This window comes from Prunus mume, linkage group LG2, assembly GCF_029339155.1.
Source record: "Prunus mume cultivar Tortuosa linkage group LG2, ASM2933915v1, whole genome shotgun sequence".
Taxonomy (NCBI): domain Eukaryota; kingdom Viridiplantae; phylum Streptophyta; class Magnoliopsida; order Rosales; family Rosaceae; genus Prunus; species Prunus mume.
In genome coordinates this window covers 37,433,441-37,456,950 of record NC_142699.1, presented here as the reverse complement: position 1 = coordinate 37,456,950, position 23,510 = coordinate 37,433,441, and the positions used below count along the sequence as shown (strand labels likewise).

Here is a 23,510-nt window from a genome sequence, read left to right as displayed (position 1 = left end):
GTTCTCTAAATAAGTTCTCTACATGAAAATTTTGCTTTTAGAGGCAAATTACATAGGGACACCTCTTAAGATTTATTGTGTTTTCACAAAAGATCCTATGTGTCCATGTAACTTCCAAAAATATCATCGAATTTTGTACAAATACGAGAAAATCAAAGTGTATCATTGTAATTAACCCTGTAAAAAGCAACTGAGATTTCATTCAAGATAATATGTTCATGCAATCCGGTAGCAATTTAAAAAACAATCTAATATGTTGCAAAATATATCCAAAAAACACAAGCTTGTTCAAGTAGTCTGAAGTCTTTCAATATTCATATGATATACTGTGGGTGAGTGGGGGGTCATTGTAAATAAATATACTGGGAACGCTAAAACCAGAAGACGCGTCAAGGGCGCCGACGTGGGAATATTAATTGCCAGCTGAACCCATGTTAATTAAGTGCATGCTTCCAAAACATGTTTTTTTTTTATTGAAATAAAGTTTAGGGAGACATTGAATATTCTCATTATACCTACAACGTCGAGCTTAAATGACTTACGCGTGACACCTAATCTGCTAAGTTGTTACGGTATGAATTTATATATGAAATTACAGATTACGCACAACGAGACTCGAATATTGATAGGGCTGTACACAGTGCAGGGACCTTACTAACTGAATCAACCTCATTGGCTTCTAAAACACATTTTAGCTACAAAATGCAGATCTTCCCATTGCGATCTAGATCTACGAATGAATATTTTTGTTATATATATTTGGAGAATGATGGGTTTGCGTCAAAAGCAGTCAGGTTCACCATTTATTTATCACCTAAAGATACATGAACATTAATGCTAAGAACAATGAAAAACTACAACATGGCCAGCTTATTGCCACACTAACTATAAGCATTGGAAGTGAAGTTGAAGTTAGCACAAGTAGTTTGTCCGAACAACAATGAGGAGCTGAACCCGAGCCTCTTGTTAGCCAAATCAAACTGCAGAAGATTGACCATTGGTTTCACTATCACATACTTAGATATCCAAAATTTAGAAGTTATTTTAATGCCTCTAGCTAGGAATATCCTCATAAATTATTGAGATACTATATATAAACTACTCATTGGTTTACTTGGTGATAAGTTTATTTATTTATTAATTCAGTTGACGTGATCTATTAAGATTAATTGTCGAATTCCCTTAATTATCAGCTTGGTTAACTCCATCCAAGCCTTGATCTATTAAGATTTGCGAATGAATTTTTTTGCTATATGTATTTAGGAGAATGATGGGTTGCGTCAAAAGCAATCATGAACACCATTTATTTATCACGTAAAAAATACATGAACATCGATGCAAATAACATTTATTAAATCGCAGCATGGCCAGCTAGCGATAGTAAGACGCTCCTCTAACTCTAAGCATTGGAAGTGAAGTTGAAGTTGGCACAAGTAGTTTGTCTGAGCAACAATGAAGAGCTGAACCCGAGCCTCTTGTTAGCCAAATCAAACTGCAGAAGATTGTCCTCCAACTGATGCCCTCCAATCACAATCGAAGTCCTTGGCCTCACACCACCATCCACAAACCCTAAACACAACACGTCCTTGGCCACCTGAACCATGGAGTTTGCACCTAAGAACCTCCAAAACACTCCCTCGCTCAGCACAAGGTCAATGGGTGGCACGAACGGACCGACAAGTGTGCTGCTAATGTTTGGGGCTGAAGCAAGCTCCAAAAGGTGCAACAGATGCCACTCTTGGGACGCGGGGGAGTTGTTTCACAAATGTTTTAACCACCGCTTTGTAGATTGAGGTCTCCAAGACTGTGTAGGGCTTCACGGTGCTAATTTTCGTGCCACCATAGCCTTCTGAGTCAATGTTTAGCAACGAAGTGGCATTGAATGAAACAACCTCGTCGTTGATCTTGATGGATTTTACTTGGATGAAGTAATCTGTTGAAGGGTCTCCTACAAAAGAAGCACCACGCGGTGCTTACGGGGTTGAGGATCAATTTCGTGAAGGTGAGTGACTTAGTGACATCGATGCGGGGGAGCAGAACATAAGGCCCGCCTCTCCAAAGAACATCGCACCGTATGATCTTGGTGAGGAAGACAAGCAAAGGGCGAATTTTCTTTGGAAGCTAGTTGAAAGGGGATTCCAACTTTGGACCTACCAAGGCCAGCCATGCCCTTGGCACCTTTGGCTAGGCCATCCAAGAGAGATGTGTCACCACAACTGAAGAGGAGGTTGGGTGTGGAAACAAGCCTACCAGGATTGGACCCATTTGTGGAATGGAGGGACACAACATCTTGACCAAGTTGACCGCCACCGGTGAGCGTGGCAGCAAACGGGTTATCGGGGAAGATGTTACAAGTGTTGTTGTAGCAGCCTGGTCTAGGTGAAGAATAGCACTCTGTGGTACAAGCGTTGGACTTAGCAAGTTTGCATTGGGCTGAGTCGCAATGGGCAGGCTTATAGGTAGATGAGATATATTGACCCTGATCACAATCTACCCAAAGGGATTGACCACCAAGATCTATGGTGAGTTTTATGGGGACAAGAGGGGTTCTTTGCTTGATGGTTGTGATGTATTGGAGGGTAGAAGAGTCTTGTGTTACTGGAAGAACAAGGGCCTTGGGCTTGAATGATGTTTTGGCTAGTGAGGAGGTAATGGCAATGTTGAATAGTAATTGTCATTGCCCTTACCCATAGAGGTGGAAACAAAACAAAAAAACAAAAAAAAAGGCAAGGGCTGCACTATTCATGTGAATAGTGACATACCTTGTCTTGCCTTTGCCTTTTGGGATGGAAGTGCTCTAAAGGCTTCATATCTTCACTGCTATGTGTCCAAGTGAAGTGAAGCACCAACTGATCAGAGAATAAAATGAGAGTCCAGGCAGAGAGGAAGGAAGAAAAAGAGGAGAGTGAGAGGAGAGGAAGAAGATAGCAGAAAGAAATTCTCCAAGAGAGAAAAATCACTCAATATTCTGGTATATCCCGTTCATTTTACAACATGTTATCAGCACAAGAAACTCTCAAGAAGAAAAGCATTGGAGGAGCTGTGGTCTACTAGAGAGATATACGAGCAAAACCATCGAAAAATATAACCCCACCACCTTTTCCTTTATCTTGATCATTTATTATTACTATATCTATATTATTTAACTATCCTTGTTGACTATAGAAAGTTAGTGAAACTTATTATATTAATAAGGATAAAGTATAAAATAGAGTATAAGTAGATAAAATTGGAGTGGGGAAATCACCACTCTAATATTATTAGGTAAAGTTTTGGTGGAACAAAAAGCAACCAAATAGAATCAATCTAATTATTTATAGTTATTTCTTCGTCTTTTTGTAGAGAAATTTATAATGAGTTATGATGATCAATATAAGTGCTAATATCTCACTTGTTTATTACATGCACACTTCATAAGATTTTTCATATTATCATAAATAATAATATTATTTATACCACATTTATTGACAACCTTTTAATAGAGGTGGCCCTACCTATATTAAAGAAGTGATCAACAATATGATCAATAAATATGATCCAAATATAAATAAATTATTTAGATACCCCCTTAAGTTTTAGATTGTTTTCCCAAAACCTTTTTTTTATATATCAAAATCCCTTATCAAAATTGATGAAATCCGCAGAAAAGTTCTCTAAATAAGTTCTCTACATGAAAATTTTGCTTTTAGAGACAAATTGCATAGGTACACCGCTTAAAATTTATCGTATTTTCACAAAAGGCCCTAGGTGCCAGTGTAACTTCCAAAAGATCATCAAATTTTGTACAAATACGAGAAAATCGAAGTGTATCATTGTAATTAACCCGTAAAAAGCAACTGAGATTTCATTGAAGATAATATGTTCATGCAATCCGGTAGCAATTTAAAAAACAATCTAATATGTTGCAAAATATATCCAAAAAACACAAGTCTTATTCAAGTTGTCTGGAGTCTTTCAATATTTATATGATATACTATGGAACCTTATGGGCAGGTCATTGTAAATGAATATTATGGTGGGTGCCGTTGCTAAAACCAGAACTCTTTAGCGGTGCACCCACGTGGAAAATTGGGAGTTGCCAGCTGACCCCACGTTAAGTCTTCTTGTCAAACTAATTATATAAAAAGACTTGGTACTGTGCTACGTACGAACATAATCGATCGACTTTGCAGTACACAGAAAAATAGAGAACGAAAAAGTTAAAGAACATGGCCAACTTGCTGAAGAGATTTTAAGAACATGGTTAAATTGTTGAAATGAAAATGATAGGATCCAAAGGGACCATGGTGAAACTATAAATGTAGAGATGGTGGCTAGAGCAGTGAGTCCGACTTCTTGCACTAAAATTCGAGTTTCTTTTTCCGTAAAGTAAATTATCACTTGTATCAAGAAAAAATAAAATATAGAGATGATCTGTGAGATTTCCTGAAAGCAATATCATGTGCTCCTTCACATTCAGATTTGACACTTTTATAATTTCTTAAAAATTAATGAGTGACAAAAGTAAAGAAATGCTACCATCACAAGCAGAGTAAGTGTAAAACATACGATTGTGGAGGAGGAGGTGGAGGAGGTGATGGTGGAGGTGGTGGTGGTGGTGGTAGAGGATGAGGAGGAGGAGGATGTGGTGGTGGTGTTGGCGGTGGCGGTGATTGTAGAGGTAATGAATGTGGTGGTGCAAGTTGAGGTAATGAATGTGGTGGTGCAAATGGTGGAGGTAGCGTCATTTTTTAAAATGAATGATGATATTTTGGAAATTAAAAATATTCATTAAATATTCATCTCTCTTTTGAAAGCCTACTTTTAAAATAATCTAATATTTTATTTTTACTAAACACGAAACTGCTTAACTTTAAAATTAAGCAGGTTTTTGACTAAAAAAAGTAATCTCAAACAGGGCCTAAAAAGGGAAATTAAAATAATCATAACAATAATAAAAGCTTGCTGCACAAAGGAAATTAGTGAGCTGGATAGTCAAAATTTACATTATAGTTTCTACCAAAATCAAACAAAACATTAATTTACAATGAATCTTTAAGCGCAAAATCTAATCTCAAGTCAGAACAACTTGTTTGACTGCTAAATCCCAGCACAGAAGCACTCAAAGTCAAAATGCAGAAGAGTATCCTCTAATTGATATCCTCCAATTACAATGGAAGTCTTCAAGTCAGAACCTCCATCCAAAAACCCCAAGCACATCACTTGGTTGCTCACCTGAACCATTGAATTTCTACCATGAATTCTCCACTTCACCATCTCACTCTGCAGCACCAGATCAATAGCAGGCACTTTTGGACCAACCCCTCTGCCCTCAGCCTGTTCTGAACTAAAACAGAGCCCAAATGGTGCCACAGGAGCCACTCTGGTCATGTTCATAGCCATAGCTGCCTGCTCATAAGCTCTAGTAAATATAACATAAACTGATCTCTCCATGGTAGTGTAAGGAACAGTTGTGCTTAGCTTAATCCCTTCTCTAAAACCCACTCTGTTTAGAGACAATCTCTTGCCACTGATTTTAATGTACTTCAAGTTGATAAAATACTCATGTTGGTTGGTGAGGAGGGGTGTGTATGCGTATGTGAGTGAGTTTGAAATTTCAGAGCCAAAGTGGCCATTGTTGTGTAATATGACCCCATTTGATGAAGATAGGCAGAGCATGAATTGCAATTTGGAGCTGAGTTTGGCAGAGATTTGTGAGGCCATTGAAATCTGAGTCCTTCCAAGGCCTAACAATCCTCTGGCACTACTTGCTAAGCCATTCAAAAGGAAATTAGGTGCACAAGAAAACAGGAAATTGGAATCAAAGGTGGTGATTGAACCTGACTCTGTCTTTGATGACCCATCTATGACTTGGACGGCCATGATATCTTGCACTAAATCCCCTTGTGTTGCCATCTGGGTGATGCTGTTTTCTGGGAAAACATGACACTTCTTGTTGTCATTGCTTCCCTGATTATGGGTTTTTGGCTTTGCTGCTAAGCATTGGATCGAGCCCTGAGAAATCAGACGGCTAGAAGATGATGATGACCCACAGTTGAGCCAGAGGAATGGACCACCAAGATCAACCACAAGCTTGGTGGGCACAAGTGGAGTGCCATGATGAATTGTGGTCATATACTGGAGGGTTGACACATCTTTGGTCGCATGAAAAATTAGAACATTTGGTGGGTGAGAGGGTTTAGCTTGAGATAAGTTGAGATTGCACAAAAAGAAAGAGATCAAAAGAAGAAGATGGAAAAAATGCAGAGAAGCAGCCATGGAAGAAAACCAGAGAGGAAGAGAGAGAGTGTTGGGTCTGGAAATGCGAAGAACGTGAGGATAAAATAAAGGGTAGTTGGTGCTTTTGCAGTTTGCCGCGGCTGTGGCCAACAATGATTAAATATTACAATGGATAAGAGCTATGGGATAATGTGAATTGTGCTGACTAGATTTTGTGTTTGGAGTTGGTCAGTGTTTATCTTCTTGGGTTGGCACGTGGAGTTTTGATTTGATGTGTCATAGTGTGAGTGTGACTGGGGATGACATTATTATTTTTTAATGGTGGAGAAATATTTTGGAGCAATTTTTTGAGTAGTCCTTCTGTGGTACACTGGGTGCAGTTAGTCACATGCCAGCACGTGACCTATTTTTAAAATAAAGGAAACCTGATGTTGTGGTTAACCGGTTAAAAGAAGGAAAAGAAATATCATGCTCCCACAATTCTGCTACTGCCCACAAAAACCATATGCAATTGCACATAAGAAATGATATGGTAAAACGTGGAGTGTTGGATGTTAATACCCGTATTCAAATTTTATAGCTAAGAAAGCACCAGTTCTGAGACATGTGGTTTGCAAAAGTTAACCATCAACCACCAGTTCTCCTCTAACAAGCCTAAATACTCCAATTGGATTCATCATGACTAGAGTAATAAAACAAATCTCAAATCGAAAACAAAAAGTAAAAAGAAAATTATTATCCAATATTGATATTTTAATCATTATCCTCAATGAATGACATTATTTACCCAACCAACGAACCATTTATCAAGTAAATTATTCCATTCATTATGTGATTTAACTAACAGATGACATAATCTATCCAATGAATGACATTATTTACCCAACGAACGAACCATTTATCGTTTACTAAGTAAATTATTCCATTCATTATGTGATTTACCTAACGGATGACATAATCTACCCAATGAATGATCCCCTTAGTGTTCCTTGTGTAAATTATTATGTTTGCTTGATAACGAGTCTAAATGCCCATTACCTACCGAACGTCAACTTTTACCCAACGAACTCTAAGGGAGTCGTTTGTTGAGTAAATCTTAGCGTTTATTGAGTAATTTACTCAACAAACAACATTATTTACCCAATAAATGAGCCATTTATCGTTTACAGGTAAATTATTTCGTTCATTATGTAATTTACCCAATGAACGACATAATTTACCCAATGAACAAGCCCCTTAGCGTTCGCTGTGTAAATTACTTTGTTCGCTTAGTAACATGAGTCCAAATTCCTATTACCCACCGAATGTCAATGTTACCTAACGAATGCTGAATGAGACATTCGTTGACTTAATCATGGCGTTTATTGAGTAATTTACTCAACGAACAATATTGTTTACCCAACAAACGAGCCCTTTTTCCTTTACAGGTAAATTATTCCGTTCGTTAAATTATTATTTTTTTCCGGTCAAGATGTTTGTTAAGTGATCTACCCAACGAACAATATAATTTACCGAATGAACACTGAGGGACTCGTTCATTGAGTAAATCATGGTGTTCGTTGGGTAATTTGGTCAAGGGACAACATCATTTACTCGATGAACAAGTCTCTTAGCGTTCGTTAGGTAGGTTTGTTAGGATAAATTATTCAATAGAACTTTCATGATTTACTATTAAATTGAACCACAATGAACTATTGGAAAGAAAATTGAAATTTGGTGATTATCATCAATTGTTACTGTATTGTTAATTAACAAAAAATATATATATCAAATATATTATTGTTGATACAAATATGAATTTAAAAACTTTCAACAAAAAGTATTACTAAATGGTCGAATGATTGAACCACATTTGATAGCGCATGTGTTTCATTTACCTGTGTGCAATTTCGTAGTGTTTGTGTGCAATTGTTAGTTTAAAATATGCAATTGCATATACCTGTATGCAATTTCATAGCATCTGTGTGCAATTGTTAGTTTACAATATGCAATTGCATAAATTGATATTGTTAAATTAGTGTAGTCATGTACTTGTTTGGAAAATCTCATTTATGTAGGTTATGGCTCCCTGAAGCATCACCCCAGGATATTGAAGAAGAGAAAGACCTGCATCAACAAGCATTAATGTAATGAGTACCGAGGAGAGAGCAAGCAACCAAGAAAAGAAAAAGGGAGGTATTAGTTACACACAACTTCTCCTAAAGTTGAGAAGAGCACATTTCAAGATGAGATGCAGTTTGCAAATGCTGACAGCAGTTCAAACACAGTGAAATCATGCCTGCCTATTCTCATTTTGCCCAAGAAACAGTGAAATCACTCATTTTTCAACTATATGTGAACCAATGTCTAGCTATGAAGACTATGATCAGCTACCTCAATATAGATGAGGCATGTGAGTCACCCTTTTAAAGGATGTTTCAACCTCTCAGCTAAGAAATTTGCCAATGTACCCCTAAATATTTTTGTGAAGAAAAAAAAGGAAGGAGTTTTCATGAACATAAAATGCATACGAACAAGGTTTTTTGAGATTTGAATTCAAACTAATTCATTCGAATTAAGCTTATCACATAATCTAAGGCAACTAAGTGACCTAGGACCCCTTATTTCCTAAAACAGCTAGAAAAAGAAAACGAAATGTTCATAAATTATGAACAACAAGGACTGCAATGCTTTCTTCAAATTCACATTTTGCCCTCAACCACTATCATTTGAATCATCAAGTTTATTATCTTTCTATGCTGATGCAAACTAACAAGGCCATTCTCAATTTTCCTTGAAGAGAAAAAACAGCAGGGCGAAGAAAATTAAGGCCTTGTTTGGTATCCTACTCAAAAAAGTAAACTAAAAACTATGATTCTTTTTAAAAACATGAGTTTTCAAATAGTGATTTTAAGATCTAAAAACTTGTTTGGTATTAAACTTCAAAATATTTTTAAGATCTAAAAAAAATGAATTTAAAAGAAAATCAAAAACTCTAATCCCCAAATTGAAATTAACAAAAGAAAAGGAAAAAGTTGTGAGGCATAAACCCTATCAACTTTGGTGGTGGGCAAGAGAGAGAGAGAGAGAGCACTGTAATACATCACATTTTTTGTTTTTAATAATAAGGGTGTTTTTGAATTTTTTTTTTTTTTTGGTTTGGGTTTTTAAAAATGAACTTATTAATGACTTTATAAAATTGGATCCAAATAGGACACCAAACGGGCCCTAAACTTTCCAACCGAAATTTTGATAGCATACAATTCTCAATTGACAGTTTATCTGTTCACTAAAAACCAATGAAATTGACACAAACAAAATTCATCATGCCCAAGAACAAATCATGCCCAAGAACAAATCAAACTAAATACCTCTCAATTGGGTGAGTATTAGATGAAATGGAAGCCCCGTTAAGAAAGGCAGAGCCTAATTGAGTGAGGTTTTGCCTATGAAATGTAGCTTTCTGCAGATGAGTTTTGGGGAAGACCCCTAGCACGTGAGTCTGTATAGCTTTTCCTTTCTCTAAGTCACGTGTGACTCACGTGATTGGCATGCGAGTGGCTGCACAGCCACTTCAGCACAGAAGGTCTCCTCAACTCAATCGCCCAAAATTTTCAACCCTCAGAACCTCTCTCCGGTACAATCACGTTAGGCTTTGGTGGATTTCGGGCTTTGTCTTTTGTTTTGGGCCGTCTCTGGGTTTTGTCTTTGGACCTTTTGTTGGTTCATATCTTCTGTTTTGGATGAGCCCAATACATGTAAAATTGTGAAATTGAACTGTACTCTTTTTTGACATGGGAAAAGCAAACTGAAACAAGAAGAAAATATTTAAAAAACGAGAGGAAATAGAAAGAAGACGAGGGAAGACTTTCCAAAACAAGAGAAAAGAAAAAAAAAAACCCCAAGACTAAGTTATATAGGACCAAAACACAATGATCAGATTCGTGGGATAAACAAACGCTCATTCTCAGACCTCAAATTTCCTATATTGCAGCTTGTTGAGTGAGTGCCCTCTTCGATTTTGTTGTAAATTTATTTTTATTTTTTACTTCACTCTGCACCTGATCTAGATGTTTGTTTCTCCAATTTGATGTGAATTTTACACTTCTTGGTTTGTTCAACAAATCAATAATTGGGAAACTTGCTCTCTTGAAAGCTAAATTCATATCGGTATAATTATTTATGGTAATTTGATTTCCTCTTATGGGTTTGTTTGATTGGTTATGTATCTCTAGAGGTTCACATCTGGGTTTACAGTCCAATGAATAACTTGATTGATGGAAGAGTTTATGTCGATCTTCTGAAGAAAAAAAATGCGAGCTTTTTATTATTATTATTCTGTTTGCACTTGATTTGCTCTTTGTTATGGTGGTATTTCAGAAATAAGTCAAAGTTCATGTTTTGAGCTTGTTCGCGATTTAGTTTCTGTGGGTGCTTTTGGATGATTCAATCATGTTTCAAGCAAAAGAGAATTGCATGAATGACCTTGTATTAACCTTATCTTTTTTATGTATTTGAACTTCAATATAAAAGTGTTAATTAGGGAATCTATAATTTGTTCAAAATTAAATTTGCTTTCCTTATTATTTGGATGATTGCCTTGCAGGGGAGTCAGTTAACGAGTGAAAATTTTCCTGTGACTAGCAATGGATCAGATGGATGAATCCCTGAAGAAACAAATTGCAGCATTGTTGAGAATTATACATGTGACAAGATGCTCCAAAGAGGACAATGTTCCATGCCAAATTGAAGAGGTCACAAGATTGTAATTTTGCAATATGTTCATCATTCGCTCTGCATTGTTTCTACTGCCCTGTTTTCTGCAGCTAGAGCAATTGGACTGCGTATAGGACACTTATTGGACAGATGCGATCATTACCAATTGACTCACTTGTTTCTATTGTTTTCATATTCCAGGGTCTCTTCTTGGGTTCTATTGGAGCTGCTAATAACAAGGAGGAACTAAAAAACTTAAACATCACACACATTTTGACTGTGGCTAATTCATTTGAACCTTCATATCCAAATGATTTTGTGTATAAGATTATAAATGGTAAGAATGTTGTTCCTCTGATCTGTTGCAATACATAGGCTGGTTTCTTTTCTTTTTGTTTCCGACTGCATGTCTTTAAGGTTTTTAAAATACCCTCCACTTTTTGGGACAATATACTTCAATTTATTTTCTCTTGAGTTGATTGTTTCTTACAGAGTCTTCAACTTGCATCCAATCAATTGCTTTGTGTAGCCGATTCAAAGTTTAGTTTTTTTTTCCTTCATAATTTTGGATCATAAGTGATTTGCAAATGATTTTAGCATTTATATAAAATAAGTAAGCAATTCTGCACATCTTTGGCGTGCTTCATTCTTCCAGTATCTTCCAGCACACAAGCAAACACTTATTCAGCATTCTGAAGCACTTTTACTCCAATTTTGTTATGTTTGGTTCTCACCAGCCTTTACTTATACAGTATGCCTTCATGACTGTATACCTCACAACCCCACCATATGAAGTTGTTAATGCCTTGAATCTAAGACCATTTAAACATCAGCTTGTTCATAATTGTTGTTTCAAACCAAGGTGGGCTTATAGAACTGAAATTCGTATTTATCTTCTGGTGCTCTTTCAAAATTGAGGTAGTTGCGGACAGAGTATCAACAGATTTAAAGGAACACTTTGATGAGTGTATTGATTATATTGATGAAGCTAAAAGATCTGGTGGTGGTGTGTTGGTTCATTGCTTTGTGGGAAGATCCAGAAGGTGGTTTTTCTCACCCTGTTTGGGTTATTGCTTTCAAGTTCTTTTCTTTCTTGATTTAAGTCAACACTTTTAATCATTCCCATAAGAAGTGAATCCTTGAAGTTTGGTTCTATTGATCTCTTTGATATTTCATGTTTAGGGAAATAAGCATAAATTATCTTGTAGTTCCAATGAATTCTGATAATAAATGCTTAGAAATTTGCATATCTTTTCTCAATATTAGAAGTTGCCTTGCTGGTTTAAACTAATCTAGATGAAGGTCAAGAGTTATGTGGTTTTACGTAGTTTTGTTGAACCTAGATCAGAGTCGAGCTTTATCCAATGGTCATCAATTCTAGTAAAGCCAAATTCAAACTGTATAAGCTAGGAAATTCGCACAGCTTTGAAAATACCTTTGAGTGAAACATTTTGCTTATTGATATTACTAGAACTTGGAAACTACTACAGTTTTCATGCCTTTAATTGTTTGACCTTGCAGTGTGACTATTGTTGTTGCATATCTGATGAAAAAGCATGGCATGAACCTATCTCAAGCTCTTGAGCATGTGAAGAGCAGACGACCTCAGGCAGCTCCAAATTCTGGTTTCATATCACAACTGCAGAGCTTTGAAAGGTCTCTTCATGGTGTGTTACATTTTACTTTTTTTTTTAATCCAACTAGATGTATGACTAGAGCCTGAAGTAGCTCAACCAGTGTAGCATACTCATGGTTTTACTAAAATATCTTTTTCTCCTTAGCCAAACCACAGTGTGAAATAATATTTTTCTGGCTGACCTGTTGGAGCTCCTGAATTTGAGCAGAGAGTTTGTTGGTAATGATAGTGGTTGGCAATGTTAACATAGTTGATGATAGTGTTTTGAAAAAATAAAATTAATAAAAACTTGTGTGGGCGGCAATGCATGTTAGAAAAGGGTGACAATGTGCTGAGTCTGGAACCCATTGATGGTAGCTTGCAGATTTTGTACATAATGTGCAAGATTTAAGCTTGAATTCATTTTGTGTTAGTATGTATCTGTTGTATAGTCAGGCCATGAAAAAACAAAGTAGGATATGTTTAAGTATGTTTGCCAGCCCTGCATTTATTGAAGGCTTCAACTAGTCCCAGAAAGCACAATGCCAGAAACTCTCTTTTTCTTGGTCTAAAGTTATTGTGCAGTTTTTTCACTTCAAAATTCATAGTTGTCACCAGAGAGCTATAAGGCTTTAAGCAAGTATTCTTGTGTGCATTCTTACCTGCGTTCCTTAATGGCTTTTTGTTTGATTGTGTATGGAATTTCCTTTATAATGTAGCAGATGAAGAGAACAAGACAACCTAATGTACATAGGTGGACTGCGTTGAAGATCCTTGCTCTGGACTGCGTTGAAGAACCTCGTTATAATATATATATATATATATATATTTATATATGTTACCCAAGTTAGATAGAAATTTGGTGGTATAGAACTTTCACACTTGTTACAAAAGAAAAGGATGCCCTGATGCTGGCAACTAAAATTTAAAGTTGATTGTGAGAATGTTTCGGTTGTAGTTCTGTATAAAGCTTTTTCCATGTGTTCAATGAAGCAAGAAGGGTGTAATCCTAATTGCATTGAAGCTTTTTATGTAGAGTTTGCCATAAACTTATGAAACAATGTGTAAATCTTTGTGGTATAAAAAGCAGATTGGTTGCGATGTTTTGAGGCAGATGCTAATATTTGCATAAAAAAACAAATATAAGCCTTAAAGTAGGGTGGGCGCGGTTCGGTTTAGTTTGGTTTCCACTTCACACTAAAATTGGAATTTGTACTATTTAACCGGTGTGGTTTGGTCCAGTTTTTGTGAAAAGAATTTATGAAATTGGCTGGTCTGATTTAATTCGGTTTTGGTGCGGTTTTTTATTTTTTGGGTGTTGGATTGGATTTTTTTTTTTTACAATTTATTTATTTATAAATTCCAACTAAAATTTTATTTTTTGGGCTTAAAAATTCACAAATGATCTAATTTCATATACAAAGAGATGATTTGGCCTAAAAATGAAAAGTGCTTTGAAGTTAGGCTTGATGAAATATTAATGATGGGATTAAAAATTTAGTATTGGACTTAAATAATTTTAAAAAAATTAAAAAAATATGTAATTGGTCTGGTCTGGTCTAGTCCGATTTTGTAAGGTGTGAAAAAGAAAAAGGGACATAATGGTTGGCTCATGCCAAAACCAATTAATTTGGCGAGAGATTAAAAGCTGGTTATGCTCATGCCAAAACCCGAACTCCAGTCTCCTAAGAGCGACTCCACCCATTTTCCATTTATTATGGCAAGGGAGGTAAGCAACTATTCACGTGAATAGTTGCTGCCCTTGCAAAAAGTTGTAGTGTTTCCACCGATTGCCATGACAACAACTATTTACATAAGATATGAGGAGAGAAATTTGTATAGAGTTTTGGTGTGGGAAGTGAAAACTACAACTAAGTATTTATTTTTAAAAAAATCTGAAATTTCTTGTATTTTTTAATATTTTTTTCTTGTGACATTATCACGACGTAAAAAATGGGGCTGGAACTAAGGCAGATTTTATGAGGGCTAGACGGGTTCGTGGCCCCATCTCCTGCTAGGGCTAGCCCTTGCCGCTAGAAACAAGATTTTGGCCCAAACCCCACAGCCCTCCCTTAGAGCAACTCCACTCATTTGCCCTTAGCCATGGCAAGAGGGAGTTAGGCCTACTATTCACGTGAATAGTAGTTGCCTGCAAATCGTAATTTTGTGTTTCACCCTGCCCTTGCTAAGGGCATACTATTTATTTTTTTGTTTTATTTACAATTTTTTACCTCAATAATTAATTTGGATAATATTTTCGGATAAGATTTACGGGTTCCTACGTGTCAATACTATTCATAATCGGATAAAATTTCGGATAAGATTTTTTGTTCAAATTTCGGATGAATTTCAAAATTCAAATTTCGGATAAATTTTTTCGAATTTCAAAATTCAAATTTCGAATGAATTTCAAAAATCAAATTTCAGATAAATTTGGGTTCAAATTTCGGATGAATTTCAAAATTCAAAATTCAGATAAATTTGGGTTCAAATTTCGGATGAATTTCAAATTTCAGATAAGATTTTCATCCAATCAAATCAAGCCACGTGGCATCTCTATCTTGCCAAATTTTTCTATAAAACCAGAGGCTCACCTCATACCTCTCACACCACATCTTTCAATATTTTCATTTCTTAGAGTTTAGAATTCATACTCCATTCATTCTCAATGGAAGAATATAGGAGATGCTTGGAGAGGCAAGAGAGAGAAAGAAAGAGAGAAACCGTAGAGCCGATGAAATCAATGAGTTGCAGAGGCAAGTCGATGAACAAGTTCTCATAGCAGTGGCAATGGAAGAGGAAGAAAACAAAGTCGCCGCCGTGGTTCACAAGTCGGCCGTCGCCGGAATGTGGATAGACATAGGCATTCTCGGGGTAAGAATCTTTGGAAGATTATTTTATCCCAACTGCTTTGTACTCTGATGTTGATTTTCGAAGGCGATTTAGAATGCAACCTCATTTGTTCAATAAAGTCATGCATGATATTTGCAATTATGATGCATACTTTGTTCAAAAGTGTGATGCTACTGGGGTTTTGGGCCTTCTTCCGGAGCAAAAGCTTACAGCTGTTATACGAATGTTGGCGTATGGAGTATCTGCTGATCAGGTGGATGAGGTTGCCCGAATGGGGAAGTCCACTACGTTGGAGGCTTTGGTAAGATTTTGTGATGCAGTTGAAAATCTGTACACTAGGGACTACCTGCGAGACCTACTCCCGAGGACCTCCAACGGCTTCTACAAAAAGTCGAAGCTCGAGGATTTCAGGAATGATTGGTAGCATCGACTGCATGCATTGGCAATGGAAGAATTGCCCAACGCCTGGCAAGGTGATTACGGAAATAGAAAAGGTACAAAAAGTATCATCCCGAAGCCGCTGGCTTCGACATATGGGTTTGGCATGCATTCTTCGGTTGCCGGAGCCCAAAATGACCATCAACGTCCTGGGTCAATCTCCGGTCTTCAACGATGTTTTGAGCGGCCAAGGCCCCAATATTACCTATCAAGTCAACAATACAGTCTACCAGACGGGTATTATCTAGCCGACGGTATCTACCCAAGGTGGACCACATTTGTCAAATCCATTCCGAATCCCCGATCCCATAAGCAAAAATTATTTGCTACTTATCAAGAAGGATACAGGAAAGATGTCGAAAGGTGTTTTGGCATCCTTCAAGCTCGATGGTTGATTGTTCGAGGTGTGGCCCGTATGTTTGATGAGGAGATCCTCCGAAGCATTATGATGACTTGCATCATCCTCCATAATATGATTGTGGAGGATGAGTACGATTATGATGGTGGAGAGGTGTATGAACTGGATCCAATAAACACGGCCTTGACCCGGATTTATGAAAGGCCCATGGGGCCAAATGGAGAACCGTTTGAGCCGGAACCGTTGGTGAGGGACGATCGTATGATGACCCGGATGATAGATCGATATACAGAGATGCAATCTTCGTATATTCATGAAAGCCGTCAACTTGACTTGATAGAGCATATATGGACGGTGAAAGGGAATGAAGATGAATGATGGAGCATAGATGCTTTGGTTATGTTTTATTTACTTATGTTTTGGTTGTGTTGTTTACTATTGCTTATGGTTTGGTTGTGTTGTTTTTTTATTTATTATTGTGCCTTGTTTGTAGTTTTTGTTTTAATTTTAATTATGTTTTGTTTGATGTATGGAATATGTTGAATAAAATTGTCTTTTATTGAATGCTTTGTTTATTAAATAAAGAAATCCAATACAAGTCATTAAGAATTACTACTACTAAAATAAAATACATGAAGTACACCAACTTTAATAGAAAACAAGAAAAATAAAAATACATAAAAGGTATGCTAACTAATTTAATGGTTTTGATCATTTAACCAATCCGTGTTGCTAGGCCCATCATCCTGGAAAAGTCTTCTTCTCATAACATCCCTTCGTTCTAGCTTCCAATATTGTTTTGTATCAGGGGACATATGGCTTGTATCCATCGCCATAGTTTCCCGATCCGTCTTCTCCATATCTTTTTTGCGCAAATACTCCTTTTCTCGTGCACACTCGGCTTGAATTGCCACATCCATATCTTGGCGTTTCTACTCCATTTCAATTCTTATGGCGTTTTGCCTTGCAATTTCCTCCAAAAACTTTGAATTATGATTGCTTGAATTACCCGCTTTCTTTGCCTTCGCAGCCTTTCGGCCAATGGGCCTCGGTTCCTTTTGGATGGGTGAGTCTTCACTCATAGGGGAATCGAGAGGTGAATCCAATGTCGTTGCATCACGGAGAGGCGTCTCGTTTAACACAACGTCGGGACCCGTGGGAATAATTATGAAGCGTTTACAATATTTCACCACCTCCCAACATTCATGATGGGTGAATTTTTTTGCCACCCCCGGTTGCACCGAACCACATCTGTGCTTGAATGAGCTATTTAACAAAAAAATGGAAATGCAATAAATATTTAAAATATATTGGATATGCAAGTAACAAAATAAAAATAATGGAAATGCAATTAACCTTACAAATAAATTGGAAGTGCAAGAAATATGAAGAAACAATTGGAAATGCAAGAAATATTAACAACATATTGAAAATGCAAGAAATATTAACAAAATATTTGAAATGCAAGAAATATTAACAAAATATTGAAAATGCAATAAATATTAACAACATATATATATATATTAGGACATTAAACTTAATATAACGAAAATTACAAAATACTTACCTCGTTAGTACGATTTTCCCCACTTCTATACAAGTTCATCGCTTTTGCCAAGGCATCTCTCCATTTTGCCATCTCTTTGTTGAGAAGTTTCCACCTACTCGACAATGCCATTTCCGTACGAGGCGAGTCCGAATTTTTTCAAAATTCGGCATGAATTTTTTCCACATATGGAAAAATTTCATCTCATTGCCTGTCAAGGGACAATGACAAACTCGGAGCCAAGCCTCACACAAAGAAACATCTTCCATGGTGCTCCACGCCCCTCCGGTTTCAATAGAAGAAGCCATAAAAATAAGAAATAAAATTACAAGGTGAAAGAGATGAAAATGTTTAGTGAAGAGTGAAGAAAATGTTGAGTAAGTTGTTGAGTAATTGTAGTAAAATAAAATGTATGAGAATTGGTGTTGAAAGTGAAGGGTATTTATAGGAAAAAAAAATCAGAATTTTTTAGTATTTTTTTAAAAATTTCGATTTTTTTCATAATTTTATTGCTGGAAAATCGCCACCGTTGGATGAAGTGTGGAATCAAATTGAGGCGTGCCACGTGTCTTCCGAAATTTGGCATCACGGCGACGCCGATTGAAAGTGAAGGGTTCAGAATTTTTATTTTTAGTATTTTTTCATTGCATGGAAAAATTTGAAAATCCATGTGTCAATCGCCACCGACGCCAGTTGACGCCACCTCCCGCGTTTTGGACTGGCGAACTTGCCTTCGGCCACGGTTGGTGGGTCCCACACCCCGGCCCGGGCCTCACCGAACGCAATTTGTTTTTTTTCCCTTACCCTCGGGCTGGGCTCATGGAATGGACTTGGTCTTAGGCACATCGGTGGAATCGTTAAGCAATTGTGGAAACACCACAACCTTTTGCAATGGCAGCAACTATTCACATAAATAGTGGCTGCCCTAGCAGCCCCCCTCCCCTTCCCCTTTGCCATGGCAAAGGGCAAATGGGTGGAGTTGCTCTAAGAAAATAGATGATAGAATCTCTCTCTCTCATTCTTTTAATTTATAGTTGTGTTGGGCATGAACCCATTTACGTAGAGTAAGAATTAATACATGTCATGATCAGAATATCATACCATATATTTCAGTTCTGTGAGGTTGATGGACATTCATTCTCTGCGCCTCATAATCTCTTCTCCATGGAGGATCCAGCATCATCCGGGCTGCTCCTATACCTACCTAAGCTAAGCTAGTAAGCTTACTCTTGCCCACCCAAACAAACAAACACTAGAGATCATACAGCAGTACGTAGCAGAAGGGATAATTAATTTCTCTTGAACAATTCAATAAAAGCACATGATCCTGGGCCAAAGTCAGAACAACTTGAAGCCACCCACCCCAGCCACTTGGCTAAACAAGCATTATATGTATATACTCATTTGGCTATAATTAATAATACTTCTGACACGCATATTGTTCCTAAATTACGAAAGATTTCATTATCTTTCTTTATCATATTATATGTAACTAAATGAGTAATATTTGCCTAAATCATCATATGAAATATCCCCAACATGCATACACACAGAGTAATGTGTCACATCCTAAAACAAAACTATTTCAATGAAAAAATAAATAAACTTCTTTCAAGTGCAGTAAATATTTTTCACGTGAAATTGGTAGTTCAGTTTCATCCAGCAGTGAACTTTGGAAGTCCCATGAGGACCCCGATGGTTTTAGGGTCTGCGCCCATAGGCAAGTCATTGTATTTATTATATGTTATTGTAAGCATGCATTTTCCCAACAGATCAGAGAACTTCAATGGTGAACTTTGAAACTCGAAGAAAGCTTCTGAAAGTTAGGACCCTTGTAAATTGTAATGTATAGGAATAGGATCGATTGAGGAGATGAAAGAAGTGAAGTGAGCATGTCATGCATGAGAGAGAGTTATAGAGTACTAGCTAGAGAGTAACTAGATAAATATGTGCATGAGAAAGATAGCACAACTCTTAACTCTTCCTTCTTTAACTTGCACGGGGGCACGTAATTGAACCCAACTTCATAAACGTGAGACGCGTAATAGTATATGCTACCGAGAGAGAGAGAGAGAGAGAGAGAGAGAAGGAGTAAAAAAGAAATTCACGAGAATGTGACCCAAGGCATTTAATGCAAACCCAACAACAGGTGGTTTTTTTTGGTCCATTTTGGGTTTCTTTCAATGTATCTCTTATAAATAGCAGAGTTTTTGAGTTGGGTGTGTGGACGAAAAACAAATTGCAAGAGGTTGAGAAGAGAAAACAAGAAAACAAAAAGAAGAAAACCATGTCTCACATAGCTGTGGAGAGAAACAGAAGAAAGCAGATGAACGAACATCTCAAAGTCTTACGCTCTTTAACCCCTTGTTTCTACATCAAAAGGGTATCTCATATATAATTACTCTATACATACATATATATATATATATATATGATCAATTTCAAGTCGGTGTTACTTAATCATTTTCTTGCCAATTGCTTGACATGTTCTAGGGAGACCAAGCATCAATCATAGGAGGTGTGATAGAATTCATCAAGGAATTGCATCAAGTTTTACAGTCTTTGGAATCTAATAAACGGAGGAAGAGCCTTAGCCCTAGCCCTAATCCAAGCCCGAAGCCAGTAGTATTGCCTCAGCAATATTCATCTACTCCTCAACTTGATCAAAACCCTAATTTCAATTTTAATTTTGGGGTTGACAATCACCATCATGTGATCAATAAGGAACTAGCTATAGGAGCTTGTTGCAACTCTCCAGTGGCAGATGTCGAAGCAAAGATCTCGGGATCCAATGTGGTGTTGAAGATAATATCTCGGAGAACATCTGGTCAAATTGCTAAGATAATTGGTGTGCTGGAGAGGCTTTCATTTGAGGTCCTTCATCTCAACATCAGCAGCATGGAAGACACTGTTTTATACTCTTTTGTAATCAAGGTATACGTTCTAGTCTATATATATCTCACTTCATGAAATAACTTAAGTATGCATCTTTATATATACACATGGTGATGAGAACTTTGGAAATTCTAAATTGAGCTCAGTGTGAATTCTAAAGTTTTGGGAAGTTAGGGTTTTAGCTACCCTCAGGCTTCAGTGAGAGAGCTGCTATATGTCAAACCTAGAGAACTGGTTTTTTTTTTTTCTCTAGAATCAGAAATATGAACTGATCACATGCAATGCAAGCAGTCATATATTTGGAGAAACTAAATCTTGAGGTATTGGATTGATGCATATATATTTGGAGAAACTAAACTTGATCTGATCTCACTACAATCTAATTTGTGATTGCAGATAGGACTGGAGTGTCAGCTGAGCGTGGAGGAACTGGTGCTTGAAGTTCAACAAAGTTTGCGCTCAGAAAGCACTACTTGAACAGATACATGCAAAGTTTGCTCGAGTGGCGATCAAGTGCTGAAGTTAATTTGATATATGGTTTTATTATAATATGCATGTGAGATTAAAGAGGATATAAATCTTTAAATCATATAATAAGCAATGCTTATACCTTAAAACTTTTGTTTGGTATATAATTATTTTACTCTATTAATTCATGGGTGAGTTGTGAAACTCAATAGAGTAAACTAATTATATGAACAAAAGTTGTAGGTATTAGCATATGTTTTGTAAGAGATGTGGTTGTTCTTACTATTCTATATACTGATTTCTTGTTACATAGTTTGGTATGTTATTAGATTGCTAATCTGGATTCTAATTAATATTCCAAACAATAATTCACATGATCGCAATCGACGCGATTATTCAAATTCACAGTTTAACAACATAATCAACTAGTATAACTCACCTCAAGAGTAGTTTTCCCATATGTTGTTGTACATGGTGAAATGGTGGTGGTGTAAGTGCATGCAATGTTAGAGTGTACAAGCAAATTACACAGACGAGTCTGACTATGACCTTCAGACCCAAAAAGAGTCTGACTAGGGCTCGGGCTAAGGTGTTGTTGTACAAGGCTACTAGCTACTGGCCCAGCCCACAAAACAAACATTATAAGAAAAGTTGTCCTTACAATTTTTTTGAAGCCCATTTAGTCTATTGAAAATCTTTAGGCCCATTTGGTAACTATTTTTTTTATGTTTATTTTTCTGTGTTAGTTAATGGTAGAAGAGAAATACATAGAAGAAAGAAAGAAGAAAATGCAATGAGGGATGGAAAGGAAGAGAGAAAATGCAATGGAATGCTACTTAAAGTGACAACTAAAAACAATATCAAATAGTATTTCTGTTTTTTAAGTTTTCGTTTCATATAATAATCTTCGTCGTTTCTTCTCTTCTCCTCTTTTCTCCTTCATATATCCCTCATTTCTCTCACATGTAAGTTGCTTTTATTTAGCTTTAAAACTAAAAAACAAATGGTTATCAAACGAGCCATTAGTTTTGTCCTTACATAGAACCCGCCAAAACTAATGATAGGAGGAAACATGGATTAGACTATTATATGTAACTTTCACAATGGGTCAGCCATCAGCCCAATCCTTGTAAAAGCAATATAAAACCCAAACCAAAACTTATCCTTGGAGATGGAAGATATGGATTAGATGATTATAAATTATAGATATGGAGTTTCAGGCATTGTGGGGTGGGGCTTAAGTATTAATTAAACCTTTTGACACTGTGAGTGGTCATTAAATATGTGTTTAGAATTAGATAAACCCTAATTAAGGGAGTGTTTTCACACTAGTGTTCCTTCCACCTTGTGATGGCGGTAAGAATGGGAAACCTAATTTTGGCGCACACTATGATTGCAATTGATGTTACATTTGTCTTGTAACTTGTGTGCATGCATAACGCATTGAATATTAAACTAATCTAATTAAGAAGTCTTCAACAAATCTAATTTCGCAGCAGAAAGTGAAAGCACAAACAAAAGCCATAAATCCGTGATCAAATAGCTCCCCTTGTCTTTGATGGCCCTACATGGACACCAACTCCGGTAAAACACCACTCACTTTTCTTCATGCTTTTCAACTCTCTCTCTCTCTCTCTCTCTCTCTCTCTCTAATCCATTATTAATTTAGGCAGATTATTGATTTATTCTTGAGCCTGGCTGCTGATGGTGCTGCTGATGGGGTCCATGCTTTTCAAATGAAAGTGATACATCCATATATGATTATATATTAAGATTTTTTTAAAGTGATCCATCGAGTTGATGATTGCTAATTCACAAGTACTGTTTTCCTGTATCGTCGTTTTCCTTGTTTTGCAGCAGTTGCAGATGATCAGTCACCTGAATTGCTGTGCATCATTCATAATGATTGAAACAACACCACAAGCACAGCTAGCTCATCATCATCGTCGACTGTGTATGATGATGCCATGTGAAGAACTAATTATTTTCACGCAAAGTTTGAGATTTTTTATTTTTATTGGGTAAAAATAAAATAAAAGTTAATTTCGAGTGGTGAGGGAGGGGAACAAGGCTAGCTCGTTATTATTGATCGCAATTTGAGCAGACATTCCCATTAATGAAGGAATGTTTGGTGATTCTCACATGATCTCATGGATAAAGCTTCATCTGTAATTTTAATCATTCCGATCATATCATCAAGTGCTTAATTCATTTCATTTTTAACAACAAACAAACAAACAAACACTGTTTTATTTTCCAGGTGCCGTTCTTTTCTTTTCTTCTTCTTTTCTACTCACTTTTTTCACTTTTACAGTTTCACCTGCCAAAAACACTTGTGAGTGAGAGGAAAGGGAAGGTAACGCCAGACGTTTAGGGAAGAGAAGAAAAAGGAAAAAAGACAAAGGGCCAGAACACAAGCATAA

General features: G+C 36.7%; 3 protein-coding genes and 1 pseudogene across 6 annotated transcripts; 2 read left to right on the top strand and 2 right to left on the bottom strand.

The window, feature by feature from the left end:
* Positions 1-1,203: 1,203 nt before the first annotated feature.
* Positions 1,204-2,671, bottom strand: LOC103322951 (putative aspartic proteinase GIP2 pseudogene; annotated as a pseudogene).
* A 2,230-nt stretch (positions 2,672-4,901) lies between these two features.
* On the bottom strand, positions 4,902-6,357 carry LOC103322838 (Eukaryotic aspartyl protease family protein). Its single transcript, XM_008224776.2, is given in 2 exon segments — positions 4,902-5,105; positions 5,107-6,357. Coding segments are annotated over 2 exon segments (1,236 nt in total). The 5' UTR covers positions 6,259-6,357; the 3' UTR covers positions 4,902-5,021.
* Positions 6,358-10,027: 3,670 nt separating this feature from the next.
* MKP2 (MAPK phosphatase 2) lies at positions 10,028-13,630 on the top strand. Of its 4 annotated transcripts, none has more exons than XM_008224781.3 (6): positions 10,028-10,200; positions 10,805-10,952; positions 11,116-11,251; positions 11,837-11,957; positions 12,436-12,570; positions 13,252-13,630. In XM_008224781.3, the coding sequence occupies exons 2-6, from the start codon at positions 10,845-10,847 to the stop codon at positions 13,253-13,255; spliced, it is 504 nt and encodes a 167-aa protein (XP_008223003.2). In that variant the 5' UTR covers positions 10,028-10,200; positions 10,805-10,844; the 3' UTR covers positions 13,256-13,630. The 4 variants fall into 4 exon arrangements, with proteins under 4 accessions (XP_008223003.2, XP_008223001.2, XP_008222999.2 ...); XM_008224779.3 differs by having other exon boundaries at positions 12,436-12,581; XM_008224777.3 differs by having other exon boundaries at positions 10,029-10,200; positions 12,436-12,581; positions 13,249-13,630.
* Positions 13,631-19,937: 6,307 nt separating this feature from the next.
* Positions 19,938-21,397, top strand: MUTE (basic helix-loop-helix (bHLH) DNA-binding superfamily protein). Its single transcript, XM_008224911.3, has 3 exons — positions 19,938-20,107; positions 20,218-20,658; positions 21,016-21,397. The coding sequence occupies exons 1-3, from the start codon at positions 20,012-20,014 to the stop codon at positions 21,094-21,096; spliced, it is 618 nt and encodes a 205-aa protein (XP_008223133.2). The 5' UTR covers positions 19,938-20,011; the 3' UTR covers positions 21,097-21,397.
* The last annotated feature ends 2,113 nt before the right edge of the window (positions 21,398-23,510 follow it).

Bases quoted from the DNA above. Each gene is read 5' to 3' on its own strand.
- MUTE (XM_008224911.3), top strand. From the start codon at position 20,012: ATGTCTCACATAGCTGTGGAGAGAAACAGAAGAAAGCAGATGAACGAA. The intron at 20,108-20,217 runs GTATCTCATATA...GACATGTTCTAG, and splicing joins CTTGTTTCTACATCAAAAGG to GGAGACCAAGCATCAATCAT. The intron at 20,659-21,015 runs GTATACGTTCTA...TTGTGATTGCAG, and splicing joins TATACTCTTTTGTAATCAAG to ATAGGACTGGAGTGTCAGCT.
- MKP2 (XM_008224777.3), top strand. From the start codon at position 10,845: ATGGATCAGATGGATGAATCCCTGAAGAAACAAATTGCAGCATTGTTG. The intron at 11,252-11,836 runs GTAAGAATGTTG...AAATTGAGGTAG, and splicing joins TGTGTATAAGATTATAAATG to TTGCGGACAGAGTATCAACA. The intron at 11,958-12,435 runs GTGGTTTTTCTC...TTGACCTTGCAG, and splicing joins TTTGTGGGAAGATCCAGAAG to TGTGACTATTGTTGTTGCAT.